Genomic DNA, 23,173 nt, shown 5'->3' on the forward strand with positions numbered 1-23,173 from the left:
AGAAGTAAATTTTCCTTAAATGTCACAAGATCAGGATTTTTTTACTTTTTCTGTATTTGCTGCGTTTTGAAAAATATCGGATGAAGCGGAAATTTAAATTTCTACTAATTTTAGTTGGGAGTTTTTTTTCAGCTTTTAAGTAAATAAATAAATACTCAACTAGGCAATTCGTGACCAAATTGAATTTAAACATCTTGAGTTAATGCTAGGACTGATTTTTTGTCAAAATTTTAAGTTTTGCAAAAGCCTAAAATCAAATTGTTTTTAGAGAATTTGATTTAAGTTCTTTAACTTGTTCTAGAGTCATTAAAATTTTTATCTTTTTTGTAATGTTTGTTCTGATTTTCCCAATGACGTTGTAGCGATGAATCATGGGCTTGTAAAAAGGTGGAAATGCCTTTCTGAGAAAACAAGTAGATAAATATTTTAGGCGCTATATCGGAGATTTAAGATTGCTTATCAGTTATGACTGTCATACCTGAGATAATAAGATTTTTGCAAGTATTAATGGAGAATCAATAGTGTAATAACTTGTGTCATGAATGTTTTAAAAAGATGTTTGGCGTCTTTTCTAATTTAAAAAGTTTAGTGGACCTAGCTGGATAAGCATCAGGTAAGAGCACCAGTGGTGTTTGTTTAGAATGAAAAAACAGCACACGTAGTTACATAGTTTTAGAGCTTAGAATGTGATTTTTTACATAATGTATAATGTTGTACAGCATGTTTCACGCAGTTTTAAGGTAAATTGAAATTCAAATTGGTTTTAAAATATTTTACAGGCGCAGCGTCTTAAAATTGTATAAAACATTCCATATGATCATTTTTGAAAATGATTAATATTATAATGGTGATAAGGTAATTTTAAAAAATTATCATTTTAGTCTCGAAATCATAATATTTAATCACTGTTTAAACCTTGTAGATGCCTATCAGTTTTTCCTCTCGAAAATAACAAGCTTCTAGTTTATCTCTTGTAACATCTGTAACAAAAAAACAATGGTTATAAAATGCCGCAAAAATAAAACTATAATGTTTTTACAGCATTTATTATTTATTGTTGTCTACTAATTCGATGTGGTGGTCTTACAAAGATAAGATAATATTTTCGAAAGAGGATATGTCTTGGGAATTACACGAATTGAAAAAAAACCTGAAAGTTAAGAAGTCATGTCGCAAATATGGGTTATTCTATTTACTTTCAGTTTAATTTACAGTTAGATATTATAAGAACTGTTTATTAAAATACATTGAAATTTGTTATATGCTTAACAGTTATTTACCTAACGAGTTTGGAAATTGCTTTACAAACAAGTTAGGTAAATAATTCTATCGACTCAGATGTTTTATCAAATTTTTACCTCTATTTGTTCTAGGGATACAATTTTATTCAATGGTGTAACACATGCATAGCTTATTTAAAAAAGTATGTTAGTCTTGGAAATGTTGTCTTCAGTTAACGTTAACTTTTTGTCGCCTGAATTTTGACCAAAAAATAAGTAAAAATTAATTTAATCAAATAATTATTTGTATTCATACTTAAATAAAATAAAAAATAAACTCTTAGTAGTAAAACATAAAGCTAATGCTAAGATACAAAAAAGGGTGAGCGTAAAGTTGTAGCAAACTAAATTTTATTTGGAAAAAATCAGCTAGGCTAAAAACCTCTATCTTCAGTTCAGGGACGAATCCAGAAATTAATTTTGGGGGAGCGGCTTTTAAAAATTTTTAGACATGTGTATATTTTAAAATATTTTTATTTTGTAAATTTTTGTTGTTTTTTACAATAATTGATTTTGCTAAGCTTTTGAAATAATTTAATCTTATTGATAAAAACAACTCTTTTTAAAAATATAAAAAAACTACAACACAAAATACAACAGGGAATGTTTATCTACAGTTATTAAAAGTAATAAAAATGTCTGGACGTAAAAAGTACAATGTGTTTTTAAATGATTCTTATCTAGTCGTCTGTGAATTTCCCATGTAGTCAGAAATGCCGCTTTATAGAATTAATGACAGGCATTTAGACATTGAATTTTTTTATTTAATTTATTTATTAAGTCTTTAATTCGGAAATAAGCTTCGAAAATAAAAGTGTTTTCTTGCACAATGTAACAGTTTAGTTGCATATTAACGAAATTTTTAAAATTAATTAATTGACAATTTGTGAACAGTTTTGACATTTATTGACAGAGAATTCAAGTGAGCAGAGCGGCACAAATTTTTTTACATTTAAACTAATTTCAAAGTTAACTAGATGAGAATCATTTAAAAACACATTGTACTTCTAAACATAAAATACAACTTTCATGTTTTGAGAATCTTCCTACAATATTTTATTAAGTAATAATAATTTATTTATTAATCTATTAATAAACGTGGATAAAAAAGACTTTTAATGTTATTCTTTAAAAAACATTTGTTCATAAGGCTTTTATTTTATTCATAAAAAAATAAAATTGAAATTTGGGGGATCCGCCTTTGCTTCAATTTTCAATTATCGGTCAATCCATCTTTGGACTGTTTTGTAAGAAATTTTAGCTATACAACTTTCTAGTTTACTTTTTTCTTGTTTTTTTTACCCATTTGTACAGCATTTTAAGACTTTGACAATTTTAACCGTCAAGTTTTCTTAAGCTTATTGCTTAACCTTTGGGCAGTTAGTGAACTAGTTGAATTTAAATTATCATTAAATTTTTAAGTACAGAAAACATCGTCAGGCTTCCTAATAACTGGCTCAGTCTGTGATCATAGGAAAAGATATTATTTTTATTTAAAAGCAAAAACTTTAATCACTGCTCCTTTTGTCTTGTAATTATTACGCATTTTTTACGTAATTTCAGTTATCAGGAGTGAAAAAATGTAAACGTAGGTATTTTTTTACTCATGTAAAGTAAACAAAGATTAGCTATATTTAATTATGTTTAAAATGCAATGAACGAACTAATTTTAATAAAATCGGCGCTAAACACTTCTGATGATTTTTTCGTAGACATTTTATGAATCTATCAATGGAAATATGTATGGGGACATAGAAGTAGGGGAATTTGCCACAGCTGCGGAAGCAGTAGCCAGACTTTCAATATCGAGCCAAATCCAACACCCAAACAGTGAACGAAGGTGGCGCCTTTCCTACTTAAAAGTATGTAAAATCTTTGTTCCGCGCTAATTCCCTCGCACTCGAACTAACTGATAAAAATTATCAATCCGTGACAAGCACCACATTTTTTTAAATTTCAGGCCCAATTCGAATCCCTGGAGCTCCACCAGCTTTTCCGCAGATACGGCCAGCGAATAAGCCACGGCTACTTCTCCCAATTTCTGTCCCTCCAGATCATCCTAATAACGAGCCACTTCATAACACTAGTAGCTACAGTAAGTCGGGAATTAGCCAAAACCACAAATAATCCCTCTTTTCAGTCTAATCCGGATCAAGTGATCCCCGATCTGATCCTCTACGGTTTAATCTCACTTTTCTCAGTTCTTCTCTTAGTCATCACCGACAAATACGTCAAAGCGCACCCAAAGCTCCTGACAATCCTCGCCGCTGCAGCTTTCATCACAACGTTTTTCATGAACTTTTTCATCCCATTTTACTACAAAGACCACAAACCGTTCGGAAACTTGCGTCCAGCATACACCACGTATTTGATAGTTTCAAATTATATTTTCCTGAATATTCACAACAACGTCCTTGCTCTAGCTCTGGGCGTTTTCGTGTCGATTTTCCACCTAGTCACGCTGATTTTAGTTACGTACGAGGACCATGATCGACTTTTCCAGAGAGTGAGTGCCTTATCTTATCAAGCAGACACTTAATTTTTATTCTAGCTGGGGTCTGATAGCATTTACTTGATTTGCATTAACAGCCTTGGGATTTATTTCCGTTACATGAACGAAATCGTGTTCCGGAGGAGTTTTCTCGACCGCAGATCTTGCGTCGAATCAACCCACCAGTTAAAATTTGAGGAGGAGCAAGAAAACCATCTCTTATCTAGCATTATCCCCCAGCACATTATAGCCAAAGTCAAGAAAACTCTGTTCGATTATATCGACAAACACCAAACTCACGGCAATTGTGTTAAATGGAAACCATTCGAGTACGGTTTATTTTTTTGTTGGTGATTTATTTATGTTGCGTTTTTCTAGCGAGATCTACGTGGAGGAGCATCCAAATGTGAGCATTTTGTTCGCCGATATTGTGAACTACACGGCGATGACGACGGAACTGAGCGTCACCGAGTTGTTGGACGTTTTGAACGAGTTATTTGGACGTTTTGATGACGCTTCTGAGCAGCTCAAAGTGCTAAGAATCAAGTTCTTGGGTGATTGTTACTACTGTGTGGCGGGTTTGCCCCCGGATCCGGCCCCGAACCATGCGGAGGCTTGTGTGGATTTGGGGTTGAAAATGATCGCGATTATTGGCGATATAAGGGAGAGGAAGAAATTAAATATAAATATGCGAATTGGGGTTCACAGTGGGAGTATTAGTTGTGGGATTATTGGAAATATCAAGTGGCAGTATGATATTTGGTCCACGGATGTCGATATTGCCAACAAAATGGAAACGGAAGGATGTGCTGGGTAATTATTAATTAATGTTTTTTATTTTACGTTGTGATTACGCGTTTGAAGAATTCTTTGTTTTTATTATTTATTGTTTAACTCTGAGTTTTTTTAATTTAATTTTTTTTTAAATTATAGTTTAATTTAATTTTTCTGAAAAACTTTTTGACTCGATCTTAAACTTCTCATAAATTTGGTTTAATTAGCTGATATATCGTATCTGATAGATTTTGGCGCAGGTGCCGAGTTTTAGTACTTTCGCCGTAATCGGCGTTTGAAGAAAAATTGTTGTTCTTTAAGTTTTTTACGAGTTTATTGCAACACAAAAATTAGCATTGTTACTAAGTTAAAACATTTTGCATCTCTGATATAAAATCCGATCAATTCAGACAACAGCAGATTTTCTATAACTTTTTTTAAGTATTTGCCAAATGTCAAATTTTTCCGAACATCCCCCATGTAAAAGGTTTTTTTGAACAATTCGTAACTTCGTTTTAAACGTCCAACGGTGCCTAAATTTTTGTGCTAGTTTCGCTGTAATCGGCGTTTGAAAAGAGTCTTGTTTTTTGGCTTATTTTTAACGAGTTTATTCGAAAACTAAGAGTTAAAGCACAATGTTGGTCAACTGATATAAAAGCCGTTTGACAAAAACAGCAGAATTTCTATAAGTTTTTTTACCTTTTTCTTGTATAAATAATTTGACATGGTACCAAATTTTTCAGACACCCCTCATTCAAAAGACGATTTTTTAAAATAGCGTAAATTTGTTTTAAAACTATATCTATCGTATCTGTTACGTTTTGACGCGCTGTGTATGCTAGGTCTTTTTTTTCTCCGTAATGGACGTTTGAAAAAAATTCTTGTTTTTTTGGATTATTTTTCAACAAGTTTGTTGTACCTTGAAATCTAGCATTGTTAAGTGCTTTCACAGCCGTTTGACACAACATATATATATATATATATATATATATATATATATATATTTATAATTTATATATAATATAATTTATATAATTTATATATTATATTTATAATTTGAAAGAAATGTAATAATAATAATCGTTATTTGCTACTTAAGTACAAAAATATAAACATGCTGTGTAGCTCGTTAGAAAAATGAAAGAAAGAGTATAAAACAATAATTTACATTTAAATACATAACATAAAAAATTTCTAAAGGCGTATTCATATATTCTTCTAATGAATAAAAACAAGACATTTTTTAATAATATACTTAAATTTCATTGCGGTCAAATTTTTTATGCTGTTGGGAAGTTTATTATAAATTTTCACGTCAAGTGTATTTTTTTATTAGTTTCCAAACGACAATACGGAAGTTCCATTAGATTGGCTTTCGTAGTATGGCACGATGTTAAATTTTTTAAGTACCCCTTCTGCAAAAATGTTTTTTTAACATTTTATAAATTCGGTTTAAATTTATTTATCGATCATATTTAATAGACTGATTACGCTGATTACCATGGTATCATTTTTTGGTAGCTCACCGTAATCGGCGCGGCGTTTGAGAACATTCTCATTCTCTTGGTTTATTTCTGAGTTTGAAGTTTTAACTCGAAAACTGGCAGTGTTGAGTCAAAAGGCTTGTTGTTTATATATTTTTTAAATATTTTGAAAAAATGTTGTTTAGGACATTTTATAAATTCAGTTTAATATTTAATATAATTGTATCTATCGTATATCATATATTTTGAAGCGCTGATTACAGCGGTGCTAAATTTTTATTGGAAAGTGTTACAATTTCGCCGTAATCGGCGTTAGAACAAATTTTTGTTGTTTTTATTTATTTTTAAATGAGTTTGTTTTAAATCGAAAACTGGCTGTATTAAGTCGAAACACTTTGTACAGCTTTACATAAAGGCCGTTTGACACTATAGTAAGTTTGATATATTTTTTAAATTTTTAAAAGGATGTCTGACACGATATTAAGTTTTTCAAACATTCTTTATACTCAAAAGTTTTTTTGAGCATTTCATAAATTTGGATTAAATCTATCTATCATGTCCTACATACTTATTTGATGCACTAATTACGTGAACCGTGCGCCAAACTTTTTGTGCTAGCTTCACTGTAATTTGTGTCTAAAAAAATTCTTGTCCTTTTGGTTCATTTTTCTAAATGGGTTAGTTTTAACTAAAAAATTAGCAGTGTCAAAACAAAATGCTTTGTATACTTTTTGAGAAGACAGAAGATTTTATATAGTTTTTTCTTATTTTTTTAAAGTGTTGTGACACGATGTAAAATTCTTCAAACACCCTTCCTGTAAAAGAGGTTTTTTTAATTTTTCACATAATTGCCTTAAATCTATCTATCTTATCTGATAGATTTTGACGCACTGATTACGACGGAGTCGACTTTTTTGCTCTAGGTCTTCTAGTTTCGCCGTAATCGGCCTTTGAAAAAATTTCTGTTCTTTGAGTTTAGTTATAAACGAATTTTCTAACTCGAAAACTAGCATTGTTAAGTCAAACCTTCAGGTTTGCACCGTTTTACATTAAGGCTGTTTTATTCTAGAAGTTTTGTTTTGTATTTTTAAAAGTAACACACTATGTCATAATTTTCAAATAAAAATCTAATGGATAAGTTTTTTAGTTTAGTCTTCCAGTTTTGGCGTAATCGGAATTTTACTATAGTTTATTTTTAAACGAGCTTTTTCTAACTTGAAAAGTAGCTGTGTTAAGTAGATATAAAAGCCGTTTGAGACAACAGCATTTAATATATTTTTTTATTTTTTTAATTTCACACTAAGCCTTTTCGAACATTCCTCATTCAAAATAGTATTTTGAACATTTCATTCGGTATTCAGTTAAAACTTATCATCGTATTGATTGATTTTTATTGGAAAGTGTTACAATTTCGCCGTAATCGGCGTTAGAACAAATTTTTGTTGTTTTTATTTATTTTTAAATGAGTTTGTTTTAAATCGAAAACTGGCTGTATTAAGTCGAAACACTTTGTACAGCTTTACATTAAGGCCGTTTGACACTATAGTAAGTTTGATATATTTTTTAAATTTTTAAAAGGATGTCTGACACGATATTAAGTTTTTCAAACATTCTTTATACTCAAAAGTTTTTTTGAGCTTTGCATAAATTTGGATTAAACCTATCTATCATGTCCTACATACTTATTTGATGCACTAATTACGTGAACCGTGCGCCAAACTTTTTGTGCTAGCTTCACTGTAATTTGTGTCTAAAAAAATTCTTGTCCTTTTGGTTCATTTTTCTAAATGGGTTAGTTTTAACTAAAAAAATAGCAGTGTCAAAATAAAATGCTTTTTATATTTTTTGAGAAGACAGAAGATTTTATATAGTTTTTTCTTATTTTTTTAAAGTGTTGTGACACGATGTAAAATTCTTCAAACACCCTTCCTGTAAAAGAGGTTTTTTTAATTTTTCACCTAATTGCCTTAAACCTATCTATCTTATCTGATAGATTTTGACGCACTGATTACGACGGAGTCGACTTTTTTGCTCTAGGTCTTCTAGTTTCGCCGTAATCGGCCTTTGAAAAAATTTCTGTTCTTTGAGTTTATTTATAAACGAATTTTCTAACTCGAAAACTAGCATTGCTAAGTCAAACCTTCAGGTTTGCACCGTTTTACATTAAGGCTGTTTTATTCTAGAAATTTTGTTTTGTATTTTTAAAAGTAACACACTATGTCATAATTTTCAAATAAAAATCTAATGGATAAGTTTTTTAGTTTGGTCTTCCAGTTTTGGCGTAATCGGAATTTTACTATAGTTTATTTTTAAACGAGCTTTTTCTAACTTGAAAAGTAGCTGTGTTAAGTTTTTTATTTTTTTAATTTCACACTAAGCCTTTTCGAACATTCCTCATTCAAAAAAGTGTTTTGAACATTTCGTTCGGTATTCAGTTAAAACTTATCATCGTATTGACTGATTTTGATACGCTGATTACAATGGTGTCGAACTTTTTGCACTAGATTTTCCCATTTCGCCGCAATCGGCCTTTCCAAAATTTTTTTATCTTTTGGTTTTTTGGCTTATTTTTAAACGGGAATTTATTTTAATCCGAATACTGTTAGTGTTAAGTCAAAAGACTTGGTACACAGTTTGGTACGACAATTATAATATACATTTTTTTATAGTATTTTGAAAATAAATACAATGTGCTAATTACTATGGTGTTGAAATATTTAAGCTAAGTCTTCCAGTTCCGCCGTAATCGGCGTTTAAACATACTTGCTTTTTATAATTTTTAATCGAATACGTTGATGCTAGACAATTTTCACTAAAACTGACGTTGGAGAAGTTCTAAATTTTCAACATTCATTGGTTTTTTTCAAAGAAATTACATGACTTCGGAGTAAAACAAAAAAATCGGATTCCACTTTTAATTATTTATCTATTGATCAAAATCATATTAAGACTATTACCTCGGCTATGTCGAATAATTTTCGGATTTTTTAGAATGGTTCATGTGACTAAAGAAACAAGAGCCCTTCTGAGAAAATCCTACCAACTCACCACATCGAAAAAAATAGTAAACGGGTCTCGGACCTACCTAATAACCCCCCCTCAAACTCCTCAAAACCCCCAAACCGTGCCGAACGGAATTCCGGTGCGGGAACCCCCGGAAAAAAACATCGACTTGATGGGAAGTACCCGAAGGCCGTCAAAATTTGTCAAAAGAACCAGTATTTCTCCGAATGATGCAAAAACTTTGCAAAATTTGCGTAGCTATTCTCTCATTAGTAATTACCGCTCGACTTTGGAAAATGAGGCGGAAAACGAGCTTTCAAACGGAAAACGCCACACTTTTCCCAACTCCACGGAACGCAGGATTAGTGGAAATCCGGGATACTACCAAAGGAGACCAAGTGGAAATGCCAGGTTTTCCACCGATCGCAGATTAACCGGTGACAGGAAACGCAGGACGGCTTTCATGAATAATAACATTAAGAGGTACAAGGAGCGGTTGGAGGAAACCAATAAGGAGCTTGAGGATACGATTGAAAATATGTTACTCTCAAAGTTTGAGTAAGCTTTCACAATTAATTATGTTCAACGAAAAATTGAAAAATACTTGCAGGCAGTGGTTTAAAGTCACCGACATGTTTCGAATACTTCTGATTTTCAAGGATCTTAAAGTAGAGTGGGATTTTATTAAAATGCCCGACCCTTTATTCAAATACTATCTTCTGAGCGAGGTCTTGCTCGTCTTTTTGGTATTTATTTTACAGAATCTGACCCTCTCCAAGTAATAAAATGTGCACCAAATAGCAATGACAGCCAATTAATAATTTTTAGGTGGGATTGGCCTGAATGGCCTTTTTACGTAACAGTTGGGGTTTTGCTCTTGTTTTTCCTACCACTTTCGTGGGCCCACCACTGGTGGGCCAAATTTTTTGCGAAATTAGAACACGATAAACCCCCAGCTAAAATCGTCAAACTTTTACTCGAAGCTTCGAAACTTGTGAGCAATAATGTGTTCGTCCGGCTTGTGATATACACTGCGGTTTATATCTTGTTCTGTGTGTGCGTTTTGACCGAATGGGTAACAAGTTTTTTTGGCAAATTCCAATTGAAAATACGATTTTTTCAGTTAGAGTGTTATTCTGACACTCAAAATGGGAAAAATGCGAGAGTTAGGGCGAATTTTCTTGAGTTGATCGGTCACGGGGAAAATGCCACTTTGCCAAGCAGTGTGGAAACTCATTGTATCATCCCTTGGGTATAACTTCACACGTTTGCGATTTTTTTGCGAAGTTTTGTTTCAGCACATGACTGAAACTTGTGCCTTGGCCATAATTATGAGCTTTTTGTTTTTGCGAATGTACATGTGGTTGAAACTATTCTACGCCACGGCCATTGCTGGAGTCTATTCGTACTGTATTTTAAATTTCAGTGGAACTTTTTATGGGGTAAATGATTGTTTAGAAAACCAGGAAATCAATTAATATTTTTAGGACAGCCAAACGTTTAATTTCGGTCTTCCGCCGCAAGTGTCACACATCATGGGGGTATTTTTCCTAACAGTGATTTTCCACCTTGTTGATCGGCAAACTGAATACATGAACAGAATCGATCATTTGTGGTACAAAAATTTGATCGAGAAGGAGAAACAAGCGAGTTACGTCCACCACGTTAATAACATTCTCTTGGAGAATATTTTACCGAAACATGTTGGTACGACTGCCAATTGTGTTTTTCCCCGATTTTGCAATGAGTTTTTCAGCCGAACTCTACCTTAATGTTAATCGGCACTCCTCTGACGAAGTCTATCACGAGTACTACAATGAGGCCGCTGTCATGTTTGCCTCAATAACGAATTTTTCGGTCGAGGAGATGGGGCAGAGTTTTTTGGAAAAAATGAGCTCAGTTATTATGGAATTTGACATGGTATATTATATCGAATTTTCAAATTTTTTTTTAACTGTAACTTTTAGTTGTTGAGACAAAATAATTACGGACGTCCGATTGAGAAAATCAAAGTTGCAAAATGGACTTATATGGCGGCTTGTGGCCTTGCCCCAGGTCTGGGGGACACCGTCAACATTGAAAAGGACCACAAGGATCACACGGTGATCGCGTTACTAAAATTCGCCACTCATTTGATGCAAACTTTGAAGAAAATCAACAGCGAAATGTCGCAGGATATGAAGTTACGGATAGGTATTTTATTTAGTAAATTTTAACTTTAACAATTTATGTTATAAGTGGAATTATTTAATATCTGAGGGCGAACATAACAAGATTAATTAATTGTTTTTGAATTTTCCAAAAATTGCTAAGAATGTCGACCTAAAATTTGACTTATAATTAAATCGTTTTTTGTAAGGTAATTTAAATTTAATTCGACTATTTTTTACTTTCTTCGCCGTGCTTTTTTCCACTAAGAATTAGCTGAGATTACGTAAGTAGTGCAAAATTATTTTCTATTTTTATTTGTTATGATTATATTTTTAATTTCTTTTGTCCATTTTTGCTTATTTTGTTACATTTTCTTTGGTTTGTTTTATGACCAAATCTTTTGATCCATTTGATTACTTACGAAATTTTGCAAATTTGAATTAATTCACAGTCAAAATAACATTTCATGTTCATTTTCTGTTTTTTTTTAAGTTTTGTAGTTCGTTTTTCACGAATCTTTCAGATTAATAAGTGGATTTCTGCCTCTAAAAAAGATTAAAATAAGTAACAAAACTAGCTCGCAATTCAAACAGTTTTCATTTGTAAAAATAAACAAGGGTCGCCATTTAAATTAACCAAAATAAAAGGGTTTAAAGTTTAAAAAGTTTGAAGATAAATTGTAAACACCCTGTAGTAATTCAGATCAATCAGACTTAATTAGTAACTCTTTTAGACTATCTTTAAGACGTACGTACTAATAATGTGCTCAAGAAAATGCCGTTTTTATTTTTTATTAATTTTTAAAACTAAAGGTGTAAGATTGATTTTTTTTGTTTTTATTTTTGATAACAGTATTATTATGACGACATACTTTTTTTTGGGACACTAATATTTTCTTGAAATAGGTCCTAGAGTATAAATAACGTCTACAAAATTTCAAAAATCCAATTTTACTAATAATTGAGTTATAGAAGACGGGAGCTGAGCTGGGCCACCCTGTATAATTAAAAAAATACGTCTGGTGTTTAATGAATTAAAAATGAATTAAAAAAATTAATGAATTAAGTAACAGGCATATTTCAAAAACTTTCTCTGGATGGACTTTATATTCTTGCTTACATGAAATTGGTGGATTGAACAAAAGAAGCGAAAAATGAAAAAGTTTCTTTGAATTGAAAGGGATAATATATTTATGAGCTAAAATGTCTGCAATTGTTTGAAATAATGTTACTTACCACGTAAATGGTGTCCTACTTATTTGCTATTTTATTACGATACTTTTATGTTTATGTTGCATTTTATGTTTTTTCTTTTTATAACTTTTTAAAAATGTTTTTTTTTTCGATAAAAAATTTAAAAATACATGTACGCTTTCTGAAATAATATTGATCGAAATTTAGAAAGATTTCGGGTTGTCAAGAAAAATTAACGGGAAATTAAAAAAACGAACCAATAATAGGTTCCTCAGAATGTGATTGAATGACTGACACAAGATATAACTGTTGCACAGTCACTAAAAAATTGAAAAAGTTTGTTTGAACTACGTTTAATTACTTTAATGGCCGATCTCACCGACTTGTCTTATGTAAACGTTAAATGAACAATTTTTTTCACCGTAGTTTCTTAAAAATTGGGAACTGTTATTTTTTTTGCTGAAATCTATCTTAGTTGTATGAAATTATAGCCACATTATTGCTCAAATATTTGAGCGTAAAAGTATTTTTGTTTAATTTTGTTCCAAATAACTGTGATTAGATCCTAATTGACAAAAAAAAAAACAATTTTAATAATTCATTTAATATTATGTTCTCAACACACTAAAACCATTTGATTACAAAAAAAGACAATTTCAATAAACAAAAATCTTTAGACTTCACGTAAACATAAAAGTTTATTTATTACATAGGAATATCTCACGGTTACATTGCTGCTGGCGTGGTGGGTTCGAAAAAACCCTTCTACGACATATGGGGTGATCCTGTAAACATGGCATCTCGAATGGACACCACAGGACTCGTAGACCATATCCAAGTGCTAAAACCGACGGCCGAAATCATCAAAAGCTTCAAATATGTGTGCAAATATCGAGGGGAAGTTGAAGTAAAAGGACGAAAAAAACCGGTCTCCACCTATTTCGTTGCTTTGGATGAAGATTGTAATTTGATAACTGAGGATAACCCAGAGTAGATTCAAATTGAGGTGCTGTTTGTTGTGTTACTTGCTTGCCCTGGAAAACAGATAATTTGCAAAAAATATTTTGATGCAAACTTACTTTCACCCTCTTGTATAAACTGGAGCGAGACGACCAGATATGTGGCGATTGATGACAACACCTGGAAGCAAGCAAGAGATTGAAATTACGACAGGAAGAACAAACAACTGCTTTTTTACTATTTTTTTCTATTTTGTACGCAAAATGGAATTATTTAATTTAAAACTCAAAGTGAGTTCCAGTGATTCTATAGTTTGACCAAATGGATTATTTATAGTAATTTATTTTGTATATATTTTTGTAATAAAAATTGAACAAAAACAACTGGTTTTATTTACGTAAGAGATTATTAATTATTATTATTACTCAAATCGGATTATAGAGAATTGCGTCACTTGGACCAGATAAAATCAAAACGGACCAATTTATCAAATAACTAACGTAAATTAAGCATCGGTAGCTATATAAATAAACCTCCTCTTTATTTAATTGCACATTTTCCTTGAAAAAACTGAAACCTAGTCGTAGCAAAAACTCTAAACGCGCCTTTACTTCGCCTCCTCAACCGAGAAGTCCGCCAACCGCGAACTCTGCCCATCACCTGTCACAGTCACGATTCCTCGAACTGTTTTGTGTGTGTTACAAAGTGCTATAATGCCCACTTTTCCGTAGCCCTTTCCTACCATGTGCTGTAATGATCCCTGAAAATGACCCGAAAGAAGCGAAAGTGGCATGGTCCTAACGAAAATGATTCGCCTTGTCTTCACCCTACTTTCCCTGATTTCCCTCGGGAGTGTCGAACTGGTAAACAATGAGATTCCCACCGAGGACAATCTGGAGTCGCCCTTGTGTTGCAACCTGACCACGGACCGAGTCGAAGTCGATTACAGTTCGAAAATTGTCGAAAATGAGTACATTGTCATGTTCAATGGGTACTACAAGAACCAGGCAAGGGCTGGGTACATTAACACGGCACTTAACACGTCCGGGGTCAAGAAGTGGAAGATTTTGTCACGGGAGAACCCGGCTAGTGACTATCCGAGTGATTTCGATGTGGTGATCCTGGAGGATACTGATAAGAAGGCGGGGTTGAACGCTTTGAGTAATCATCCCTCGGTGAAGACAGTGACGGCCCAGCGGATGGTCCTGCGGACCCTTAAGTTCGTCAATGAGAATTATATAAGGTATAAATACGAATTAAGCGTCAAGTATTTTTTTATTTGCGTTAACTACATCTTTTTTGTAGCACTGTGTTACCATAACGGTTTGTGGTAGTTTTTAATGCAAAGCTGTTACCAGCTGTGTTCCTAAGTGAGTCACTTGCATATTTTCAAACGAGCTCATCACGTTTAAATAATAAATAATAATCGATATGGGAAACATTAAAATGTAAAATGCAGACAGGCTGATACGTTTAGTCATTGCAGAGAACACTGATAACAAAAAATAACGTAAAGAAATTAAATACATAAACATCTTCGACATTCTTTCTTAGATTCGAATGTGTGGTTTTTCAAAATTCTTTAGTTTTGTTTAGAATGTTTTCAGAATTAGCATTGTTTTTGTATTGTTCTCTATATTTTTTCTCTTTAGATTCGTTTGTAGATTCTTCTCTACAATTATTTTGTAGACGTGTTCAAAATCTTTTTATAAACACTTCTACATTCTCCAAGAATTCTCTCTTAGATTCTATTCTGCGTTTTTTGAAAATTCTGCGTTTTCTTTAGGATTTTTTAGACCATGCTTTAGCATTGTTTCTGCGCGCTTCTCTAAATTTTTCTTACGATTCTTCTCTAATTCTTTTCTATAAGTTGTTTCTAGATCAAATATCTGGCTTTTTCTTTAGATTATTCTATAAAATATTTTTTTTTCTATAAAAATTCTATAAGATAAATTTTATACATTTTTCTCTAGATTCTTTTTTAGAATTCTTATGTAGACTGTATTCAGAATTCTTTTATAAGCATTTCTCCTAGTTAGCCATTCCATTTTAACGGACGAGACACTTTGCACAAATTTTTAGATTGTATTGTCAGTTTTTATAAACAGTATTATCAGACGTAAGTGAGGAAATTAGTACGAGTCAAACTGTAACTTACAATTAGAGCCACTTTAAGAATTTAAAATACGGACTGGACTGGACAAATTGATGACGGACGGGACACAAAAAAGACTTCACATTTTTATTGTTAAACAATCGTTATAAAATTCTGCTAATTAAAAGGGACACTAATTCCAACAATTATTTTTGAAGTAAAAGGTGGAACTTTTGGTGAAACCATGAAACCGAAGAACAAGACAGTGTGTAACGACTTATAATGAATTTACAAAATATTGTGTGTAATAATAACCCTAAAAAATTTTGTTCAGACAGGTTTTTATTATTAAAGATTTTAACAATATCAAAATTAGACAGTGTGGAAATTAAAAATTCTTGGCTTTATTTAACGGCGTAAGAAATAAGAATATTTACATGTTTGCAATAACGGACGGGACAGCAAAAGTTACGAAGATAAAATAATAATATTACTAATAAGTAAGAAATGTACTTACCGATGTACAAAAAATTTATAAACACTCTTCAAATGTTATTCAACAGTTGTAATACGTCAGCTTTCTACAATATTTTATGTTATCACCTACAAGGCAATGTATGCTATATCAATTTAAATGATTGTCCTCTCTTATTTTAAATCCACAACAAAAAACCTTTTTATCAAAATACCTACATTAAATATAAACCGAATGGTGTATTTTTTAAAAAGCAATACTAAAAGTAGTTTGAAAATTTCGATGTCAGATTGCTTTATTCCTGGAATGGCTGTACTGTATCTTAAGAATTCTAGATCTTACTCTAAGTCTAGATAATTTCTGTAGCATTATTTCTGGACGCTGGACCTTTCTTAAAATTCTGTTCTAAAGACGTTTCTTCATCTGAAATTTGGACTTTTCTTGTTGATTATTTTTTAAATCCATTTTTAGATTCTTTTGTAATTCTTCTCTAATTTTTTTTAGATTATTTCGTAGACTATTCAAAATATTTTTTTTTATAAACACATGTACATTTTCCAGATTTTCTTTAAATTAGATTCGACTCTGCGTTTTTTCAAAATTTTTCTATAGATTTGTTTATAATTTTTCTAGATTACTCTTTGACACTCTTTTTTTCTAGATAATTTTTTAGTATTATTTTTGGACTCTTCTAAACTTTTTTAAAATAACTTTCTAAAGCAGTTTTTTGATCTGAAATCTGGACTTTTTCTGTTGATCAAAAAAAAGTTGCGAACACTTCTACATTCTCCAGATTTTCTTTTAGATTCGACTCTGCGTTTTTTCAAAATTGTTCTATAGTTTTGTTAAATTACCTTTTAATACCCTTCTCTAATTGTTTTTAATATACTGCTCTGATTTATTTCTAAACCCATTTTTAGGTTTGAAATTTAGATTTTTCATTACATTATTTTTTTATATTTTTTCTACAGTCTCCAAATTCTTTTTAATTTTCTACTGCGTCTTTTCAATTTATTATAGGTTTGTTTAGAATCCTTCCCAATTATTATAGCATTGTTTTTTAAGTACTCTTCCCTAGATTTTTTTTAATATTCTTCTCTGCTTCTTTCCTGAAGCCGCCTATAGATCTTTAGCTTATTTCATAAGTCCATCTTTAGATTCGTTTATAAATTTCTGTAGATTATATACCGAATTTTTTTATAATTTTTTTTTGCTACAATCTCCATATTCTCTTCTACATTCTACTATGTTCTTTTTTTAATGCAATTGTACTAGCTCTGCTTAGAATTTTTCTAGATTTTTTAGCATTCTAAAAACAAAATTGACCAATCCTAAAAATGGATTTTCTCCCATGGTATCAAAACACAATAACATGACCATCAGAACATTATTATAGTCACAGTGTCTTCATGGTCGTGTTTTCATTTTTGGAGAGCTAAATTTTTATTTACCTGATTAATATCGCGCATTTCTAGTGGGATGTAGAAAATCATTGTGCAAAACTGAAAATACTTGCGAAAAAATTAAAATATTCTTGACGCTGTCCCTTTTTTATCGGTCATTGTTAACATAAATTAACTAATTAATTTAAAGGAAATAAATTCGCTTAAAAATATAAGTTAAAACGCGCTCGACAGAAAAAACTAATATAAAAAACACTTGTTTTACAAATTAACACTTGTTTTTTAATAAACTGGTCTAAAAAAGTTAGAGCTGTTATTGAACTTTAAAGAAAATTTGAGACGCTATAAAAATAATACATGTGTTTTTTGAAGCTTTTTTATGGTTTAGAGTTGTATGTTCTTAGGATTTACTTCATAGTACGAATTTCTAAAATTTCGTTGGTGTAACTTGCACTTTAAACGGGCAAAATTGTTCAAAGAGCGACCTACACCCATGAATTACACCCAAATTACTAGGAAGTGGTCATAAAAAAAATTAAACTGCTGTACTACTTTTATATTTTCTACTAAAAATTATCACCCTTAGAAACGTATTAACTTAAAATGCAAACTAAAGTATTAAAATACCAATCTCTCTAACTTATTTTGATTGGTTTATATTGTTGTACAGTAAAGACAATGATAAATGATTATTGAATACTTTATTAAAGACGTGGAAGGACCAGTCTTTCGAAAAATCAATTCTGGCAAGCCACCGGCCGCCACACCAGTCGCCGCCTCCTGAGGGCCATCCCACGCCAAATCACCTCCGTATTGCAAGCCGACTCGTTATGGAACATGGGGATAACAGGAAAAGGGATCAAAGTTGCAATTTTCGACACAGGACTGTCCAAAACGCACCCACATTTCCGCAAAATCAAAGAACGAACAAACTGGACGAATGAGAAAACGTTCGATGATGGTCTCGGTCATGGTACGTTCGTTGCGGGCGTCATAGCTTCAAGTAAAGAGTGTCTGGGCTTTGCTCCCGACTCCGAACTCCACATTTTCCGTGTCTTTACCAACAATCAAGTTTCATACACTTCGTGGTTCCTCGATGCTTTCAATTACGCAATTTTGAAGAAAATCAATGTTTTGAATTTGAGTATTGGAGGGCCTGACTTTAAGGACCATCCTTTTGTGGATAAGGTGTGGGAGTTGACGGCGAATCGGGTGGTTATGGTCTCGGCGATTGGAAATGATGGGCCTTTGTATGGTACTTTGAACAATCCGGCTGATCAGATGGATGTTATTGGAGTGGGAGGGATTAATTTTGAGGACCAGATCGCCAAGTTTTCGTCCCGGGGGATGACCACGTGGGAATTGCCTCAAGGTGGGTGAAAAATTTTGCGTCTTCAAATTGTTTTAACTTGATTTTAATTCAACTTGTTTATTATTTCGTTGGAATCTGAGTTTAAAATTCTAACAGGTTGACGATGAAATTGTTTCCACGAAATAGGGGTAAAAATACTAACAATTTGTTTGTTGGTAACATTTTAAGCCTAGATTATTAAAACTATTTTAAAACACGTTTCCCATATCAATGTTTTCACTAGTTTAAAAGCACGCTTCCCATAGCAACGTGTTTTAAATTTAATTGAAAACACGTCTTGTTTCAACAAAAAAAATTGAATAACACTCATGCGAAAACGCTTAAAGTTCTCGAACTTTAGGCTTGTGTTTTCGCACTTGTATTATTAATAACTCTAATCTTTGCCCTTCTACGTATATCTTATAAAATGATTACAGATTATAAGTTTGTAAAGAATTTTTTTCAAAAAAGTCCATAATTATTCATTTTTGCAACGGTTTAAGCTCTACAGATATTCAAAGATGCTGAACTGCTGATTGACTTCTGAAGAAACCCTTAAGAAAAACTTCATTAGTTTAATTTTTTGTTTTATTCTTTTGCCAATTTATTTTTTTTTTGGACGCACTCTCTTTTAAATCATAAGCTGAGATTCATCTTCAAAATTCAGGCTGAAGTGGTCTTTAAAAATGGTCTATTTGATCTATTATGAAATTAATTTCCTTTGTTTGTAATAAATAATAAAGTGAAAACATATCCAAAATTAGACGCATTTATCTATATTTTAGTTTTTTTGGTTCGGACAGCGCACATTATTTTTTCCCAAGTATCAGAAACTATGTTGTAATTATTCCAAGTTACTCTTTCCTTATTAGCTCACTAAATTACTATCACATAAACCGTAATTCACTTGCATGAATTACCCAGTTTTCTATATTATTACTTTATTTTTTTTGAAATTAAATCAAATTATTTTTTAATTATTATCGATACTTACATAAATCATACATAATAATTAATAATAAACCAAATTTAATTAAAACAAAAACTTGTAAATGATCACCCTAAAATCAGTTCCGTGATTCCGGGGAAAAAGGAATAAGTTCGTTGTTGTATTGTTGCAAAATGGGGCAAGTCATTTTATCTCTTAAACGACTGTTAGGATCAAAATGTTTTATAATATACCTACATGACTACTAAGTGTTGTATGTAACAGAAAATAATTTCTTGAAAAATGATAAATTCCGAGTTGTCTCGTTTTTCTCCGAAACCACGAAATTGGTCGCACGTTAGCTACAGTTCATTTATTTAAAGTAAAAAAATAATAGATATAACTTTATTATCCTTAAATTCCTTACGAATTAAAATAATACTTAGATTAACATTATTCTTCAAAATAATTTTCGTATGTTGCCCTCGGTTTATTACTTTCGCTGAAATCGGTGTAATTTAGTTATTACCGATTACGAACGATTTTATGATTTTTTACCAGATGGCATGACGCCTTGAAACTCACAGAATTTTATAGATTTTTTACTGCAGTTTTAATGCCGTTGGATTTCTCTCGAAAGTTTTTAGTTTCAATCTTCAATCGCTGTAATCAGGGTTTGACATTTGAAAGAAAGTCAAAATTTAAGACTGGTTTTGGCGTTTTTCTCGGAAAATAAAAAACATCGTAATTCACTTACTGCTTCGTTTATAGAGGCATTTTTAGATAAAAAATTCATATCATAAAAAATATAAAAGTTCGAAAGCAAAACGGTTAGTTTAGGCGAATTCTCAAGTTCATTTTGCGAATTATTTCAGTTTTATTTGTAGATACTAACTTATTTACTATTAAGAATTTAAGAAAATTATTAGTTTTTAATCAACTGTTTACCTATGCACTTTTCTATGCCTTTAAAACCCTCTAGGGCTCTTAAAAATGCAATGAAGATCAATTTGGCCGTTTTTATAATGTTTGAGTTTCATTATTTGGTATCGAGTTTTTTTTTCTTACTAATTTATACAATTTTTTATCCTAATTATTTTATGTTGTTTTTAATTTTGGTGCAGTTTGTTATGCGTTTATAATTTTAATTTGGAATTCTGGTGTGATAATAGTGGAAGACCTAAACCAGTTAGGTTTTATATTAAAATCAGGAGAAAATCGGCGCTTTTTTATCAACTTAAATTTTACATTTTAAAAATATTGGTTATTTAAACAATAGTTGAATTGTTCTTAAACTGCTTTCCTAGTGTTTCTAGCAGAACAAATAGCGAAAATTACTATTTTTAGGATACGGAAGAGTGAAGCCAGACATTGTGACCTACGGGTCAGCCGTCCGAGGATCGAACATAAAAGGGGGCTGCCGTGTCCTGTCTGGGACCAGTGTAGCCTCTCCAGTCGTCGCCGGAGCTGTAACACTACTAGCAAGTGGTGTTTTGCATCGTGGCGATGATATCAACCCTGCCAGTATTAAACAAGCCCTAATGGCCTCAGCTAGGAGGCTTCCAGGCGTCAATATGTTCGAGCAAGGACACGGCAAACTCAATCTGATGAAAGCGTATCAGATCTTGAGCAGTTATAAACCACAGGTGGGGTATAACTAAGTGGGAAAACAAGGAATGTCACATTTTTTACCCAAACTCTAAAAGCTTCTAGTTTTGTGATTTGTTCGTAAAAAATATTAATATTGTTCATACAAGATTAATTAAACTGAATGTTATTTGTTGTCCGGAGATTACGTATGTATGCAAAATTTCAGCATATTCGGGTGATTCGCAAAAAATGAAACAGAGACTACAAAGCAAGTTGAATATAAGCTTCTAATAATAAAAAATGTCATTTCTTGTTTTTCTTTCTTCTGTAGTAATAGAAAAAATCGAGTATGTAACTTGTAGGCTAGCCTCAGTCCGAGTTACATCGACTTAAGTGAGTGCCCCTACATGTGGCCATACTGCACCCAGCCCCTTTATTACGGTTCACTTCCTGTTATCGTAAACGTAACAATTTTGAATGGTCTTGGTGTATCTGGGGTGATTGTCAGTAAGCCCCAATGGCACCCATATTCACCCCAACATGGGCAAATGCTCGATATTGCCATATCTTATTCGGAATTGCTATGGCCATGGTCTGGTTGGATGGCTGTTAGTCTGTCCGTTTCGACAGAAGGGGCGAATTACGAGGGGTTGGCTCATGGTCATATCACAATCACCGTGGAGTCACCCCCTGGATCAGGGGAGAAGGAACCAAGGCAGAGTACCGTCAATCTCCCTATTAGGTAATTTGTTGGAAATTGTGAATTGTAGTTTAGAAAAATTGTTTAGGGCTAAAATAATCCCGACGCCTCCAAGACACAAAAGAATCCTGTGGGACCAGTACCACAATTTGCGGTACCCGCCTGGGTACTTCCCACGGGATAACTTGAAAGTAAAAAATGACCCTCTGGACTGGAACGGGGACCACATCCATACGAACTTCAAGGATATGTACCAGAATTTGCGGAACGCTGGGTACTATATCGAAGTACTTGGATCACCATTTACCTGTTTCGATGCTTCGCACTATGGAACTTTGCTGATTGTTGATCCTGAAGAAGAGTATTTCCCCGAGGAAATCGCCAAATTGAAGCGTGATGTCGATGCGGGTCTTTCGGTGATTGTTTTCGCCGATTGGTATAATGTGACGATGATGAAAAAAGTGAAGTTTTACGATGAGAATACGCGCCAATGGTGGATGCCCGATACAGGTGGTACCAACATTCCGGCATTGAATGATTTGTTCGCGTCGTGGGGGATCGAGTTTGGGGATAGGGTTTTCGAGGGGAATTTTAAATTGAACGATCACGATATGTATTACGCCTCTGGCACCAGTATTAGGAAGTTTCCCAGTGATGGGATTGTGGTTTCGGCGAATTTGCACGATCAGGGATCTCAGGTAAAAAAAATAAGTCAAATAAAATTTTGTATTCGGTGGTCTGTGACTGCAATTAGGTTGGCAACTGTGAATGCTTTTATTTTTTGTTGACGGATTATTTGGCAACACTTCTTGTGAAGTTCAATTAGCCTTCATTCCCAGTTATTAATTCGGACTCATCAATTGATTTTTTTGGAAAAAATTGAATGAACATTTTTAAGTTAGAAAATCAAAATTATCTGACAATTAATGACGGTGCAAATTTTTGTGAATCAAGTAAATGGCACAAGCTCTGTTTTCTCAAAGGTGACTAAGATTAAATACTTATCTGATCTTCACTACATTTAAATTTCAATTGGGAAAAACGCCTTGAGTTTTTTACTATAACAGTTTCGGAATTCTCACTTAAAAAATCTCCTATTTTTTATTATGAGAAAATGATTGCAACAATTTGAAAACTAAAAATTTTTAATGTAGTTTTTTGCGCTCATACTTTGAAAATTTGGGATAACTTAAAGCGTGTGAGAAATTCTATTGTTTGTGATATAATTTTCTTCCTTTAGGCAACTAGAAGTATTTATTTTTTAACTGGCGCGTTTCTTCAAGCTGGACAAACTA

At 32.3% G+C, this 23,173-nt stretch overlaps 3 protein-coding genes across 8 annotated transcripts in view; 2 read left to right on the top strand and 1 right to left on the bottom strand.

Annotated features, from left to right (window-relative positions):
- Positions 1–8: 8 nt before the first annotated feature.
- LOC100141933 (adenylate cyclase type 2) lies at positions 9–13,719 on the top strand. 3 transcript variants are annotated; one of them, XM_001812514.4, is made up of 15 exons: positions 235–613; positions 2,993–3,142; positions 3,241–3,375; positions 3,421–3,786; positions 3,832–4,100; positions 4,150–4,584; positions 9,021–9,590; positions 9,643–9,810; positions 9,861–10,107; positions 10,156–10,284; positions 10,331–10,474; positions 10,520–10,739; positions 10,789–10,952; positions 11,000–11,225; positions 13,090–13,719. In XM_001812514.4, exons 2-15 carry the CDS (start codon positions 3,020–3,022, stop codon positions 13,368–13,370), a joined length of 3,477 nt encoding a protein of 1,158 aa, XP_001812566.2. In that variant the 5' UTR covers positions 235–613; positions 2,993–3,019; the 3' UTR covers positions 13,371–13,719. The 3 variants fall into 3 exon arrangements, 2 of the variants coding, with proteins under 2 accessions (XP_001812566.2, XP_064213593.1); XR_001574592.2 differs by lacking the exon at positions 13,090–13,719 and having other exon boundaries at positions 9–613; positions 10,520–10,735; positions 11,000–11,138; XM_064357523.1 differs by lacking the exons at positions 235–613; positions 2,993–3,142; positions 3,241–3,375 and having other exon boundaries at positions 3,505–3,644; positions 3,704–3,786.
- LOC107397508 (uncharacterized) overlaps positions 13,056–23,173 on the bottom strand; it is a 15,912-nt gene continuing 5,794 nt past the window's right edge. Inside the window, exons 4-5 of one of the 3 annotated variants that reach the window (XM_064357573.1) lie at positions 13,456–13,516; positions 13,056–13,410 (exon numbers count right to left, since the gene is read on the bottom strand). In XM_064357573.1, coding sequence (XP_064213643.1) covers positions 13,373–13,410; positions 13,456–13,516 — 99 coding nt within the window. In that variant the 3' untranslated portion in view covers positions 13,056–13,372. Of the gene's footprint in view, positions 13,517–13,836; positions 13,941–23,173 lie in introns of those variants that run through there. The other 2 variants (XR_010334670.1, XM_064357571.1) reach the window with 2 other exon arrangements.
- Positions 13,985–23,173, top strand: part of S1P (Site-1 protease) — a 12,458-nt gene continuing 3,269 nt past the window's right edge. For both annotated transcript variants that reach the window (XM_008193958.3, XM_008193964.3), the window contains exons 1-5: positions 13,985–14,579; positions 18,020–18,681; positions 20,936–21,234; positions 21,541–21,920; positions 21,967–22,576. In XM_008193958.3, the coding sequence (XP_008192180.1) occupies positions 14,128–14,579; positions 18,020–18,681; positions 20,936–21,234; positions 21,541–21,920; positions 21,967–22,576 (2,403 nt within the window). In that variant the 5' untranslated portion in view covers positions 13,985–14,127. The remainder of the gene's footprint in view (positions 14,580–18,019; positions 18,682–20,935; positions 21,235–21,540; positions 21,921–21,966; positions 22,577–23,173) is intronic.

Source organism: Tribolium castaneum, chromosome 1 (genome assembly GCF_031307605.1).
Source record: "Tribolium castaneum strain GA2 chromosome 1, icTriCast1.1, whole genome shotgun sequence".
In the NCBI taxonomy this organism is placed as follows: Eukaryota; Metazoa; Arthropoda; class Insecta; order Coleoptera; family Tenebrionidae; genus Tribolium; species Tribolium castaneum.

Coding starts and splice junctions, on each gene's coding strand:
- LOC100141933 (XM_001812514.4), top strand. CDS start 3,020: ATGTATGGGGACATAGAAGTAGGGGAATTTGCCACAGCTGCGGAAGCA. Junction 3,376..3,420: donor TCATAACACTAGTAGCTACA/GTAAGTCGGGAA, acceptor CCCTCTTTTCAG/TCTAATCCGGATCAAGTGAT. Junction 10,740..10,788: donor TATTTTACCGAAACATGTTG/GTACGACTGCCA, acceptor TGAGTTTTTCAG/CCGAACTCTACCTTAATGTT.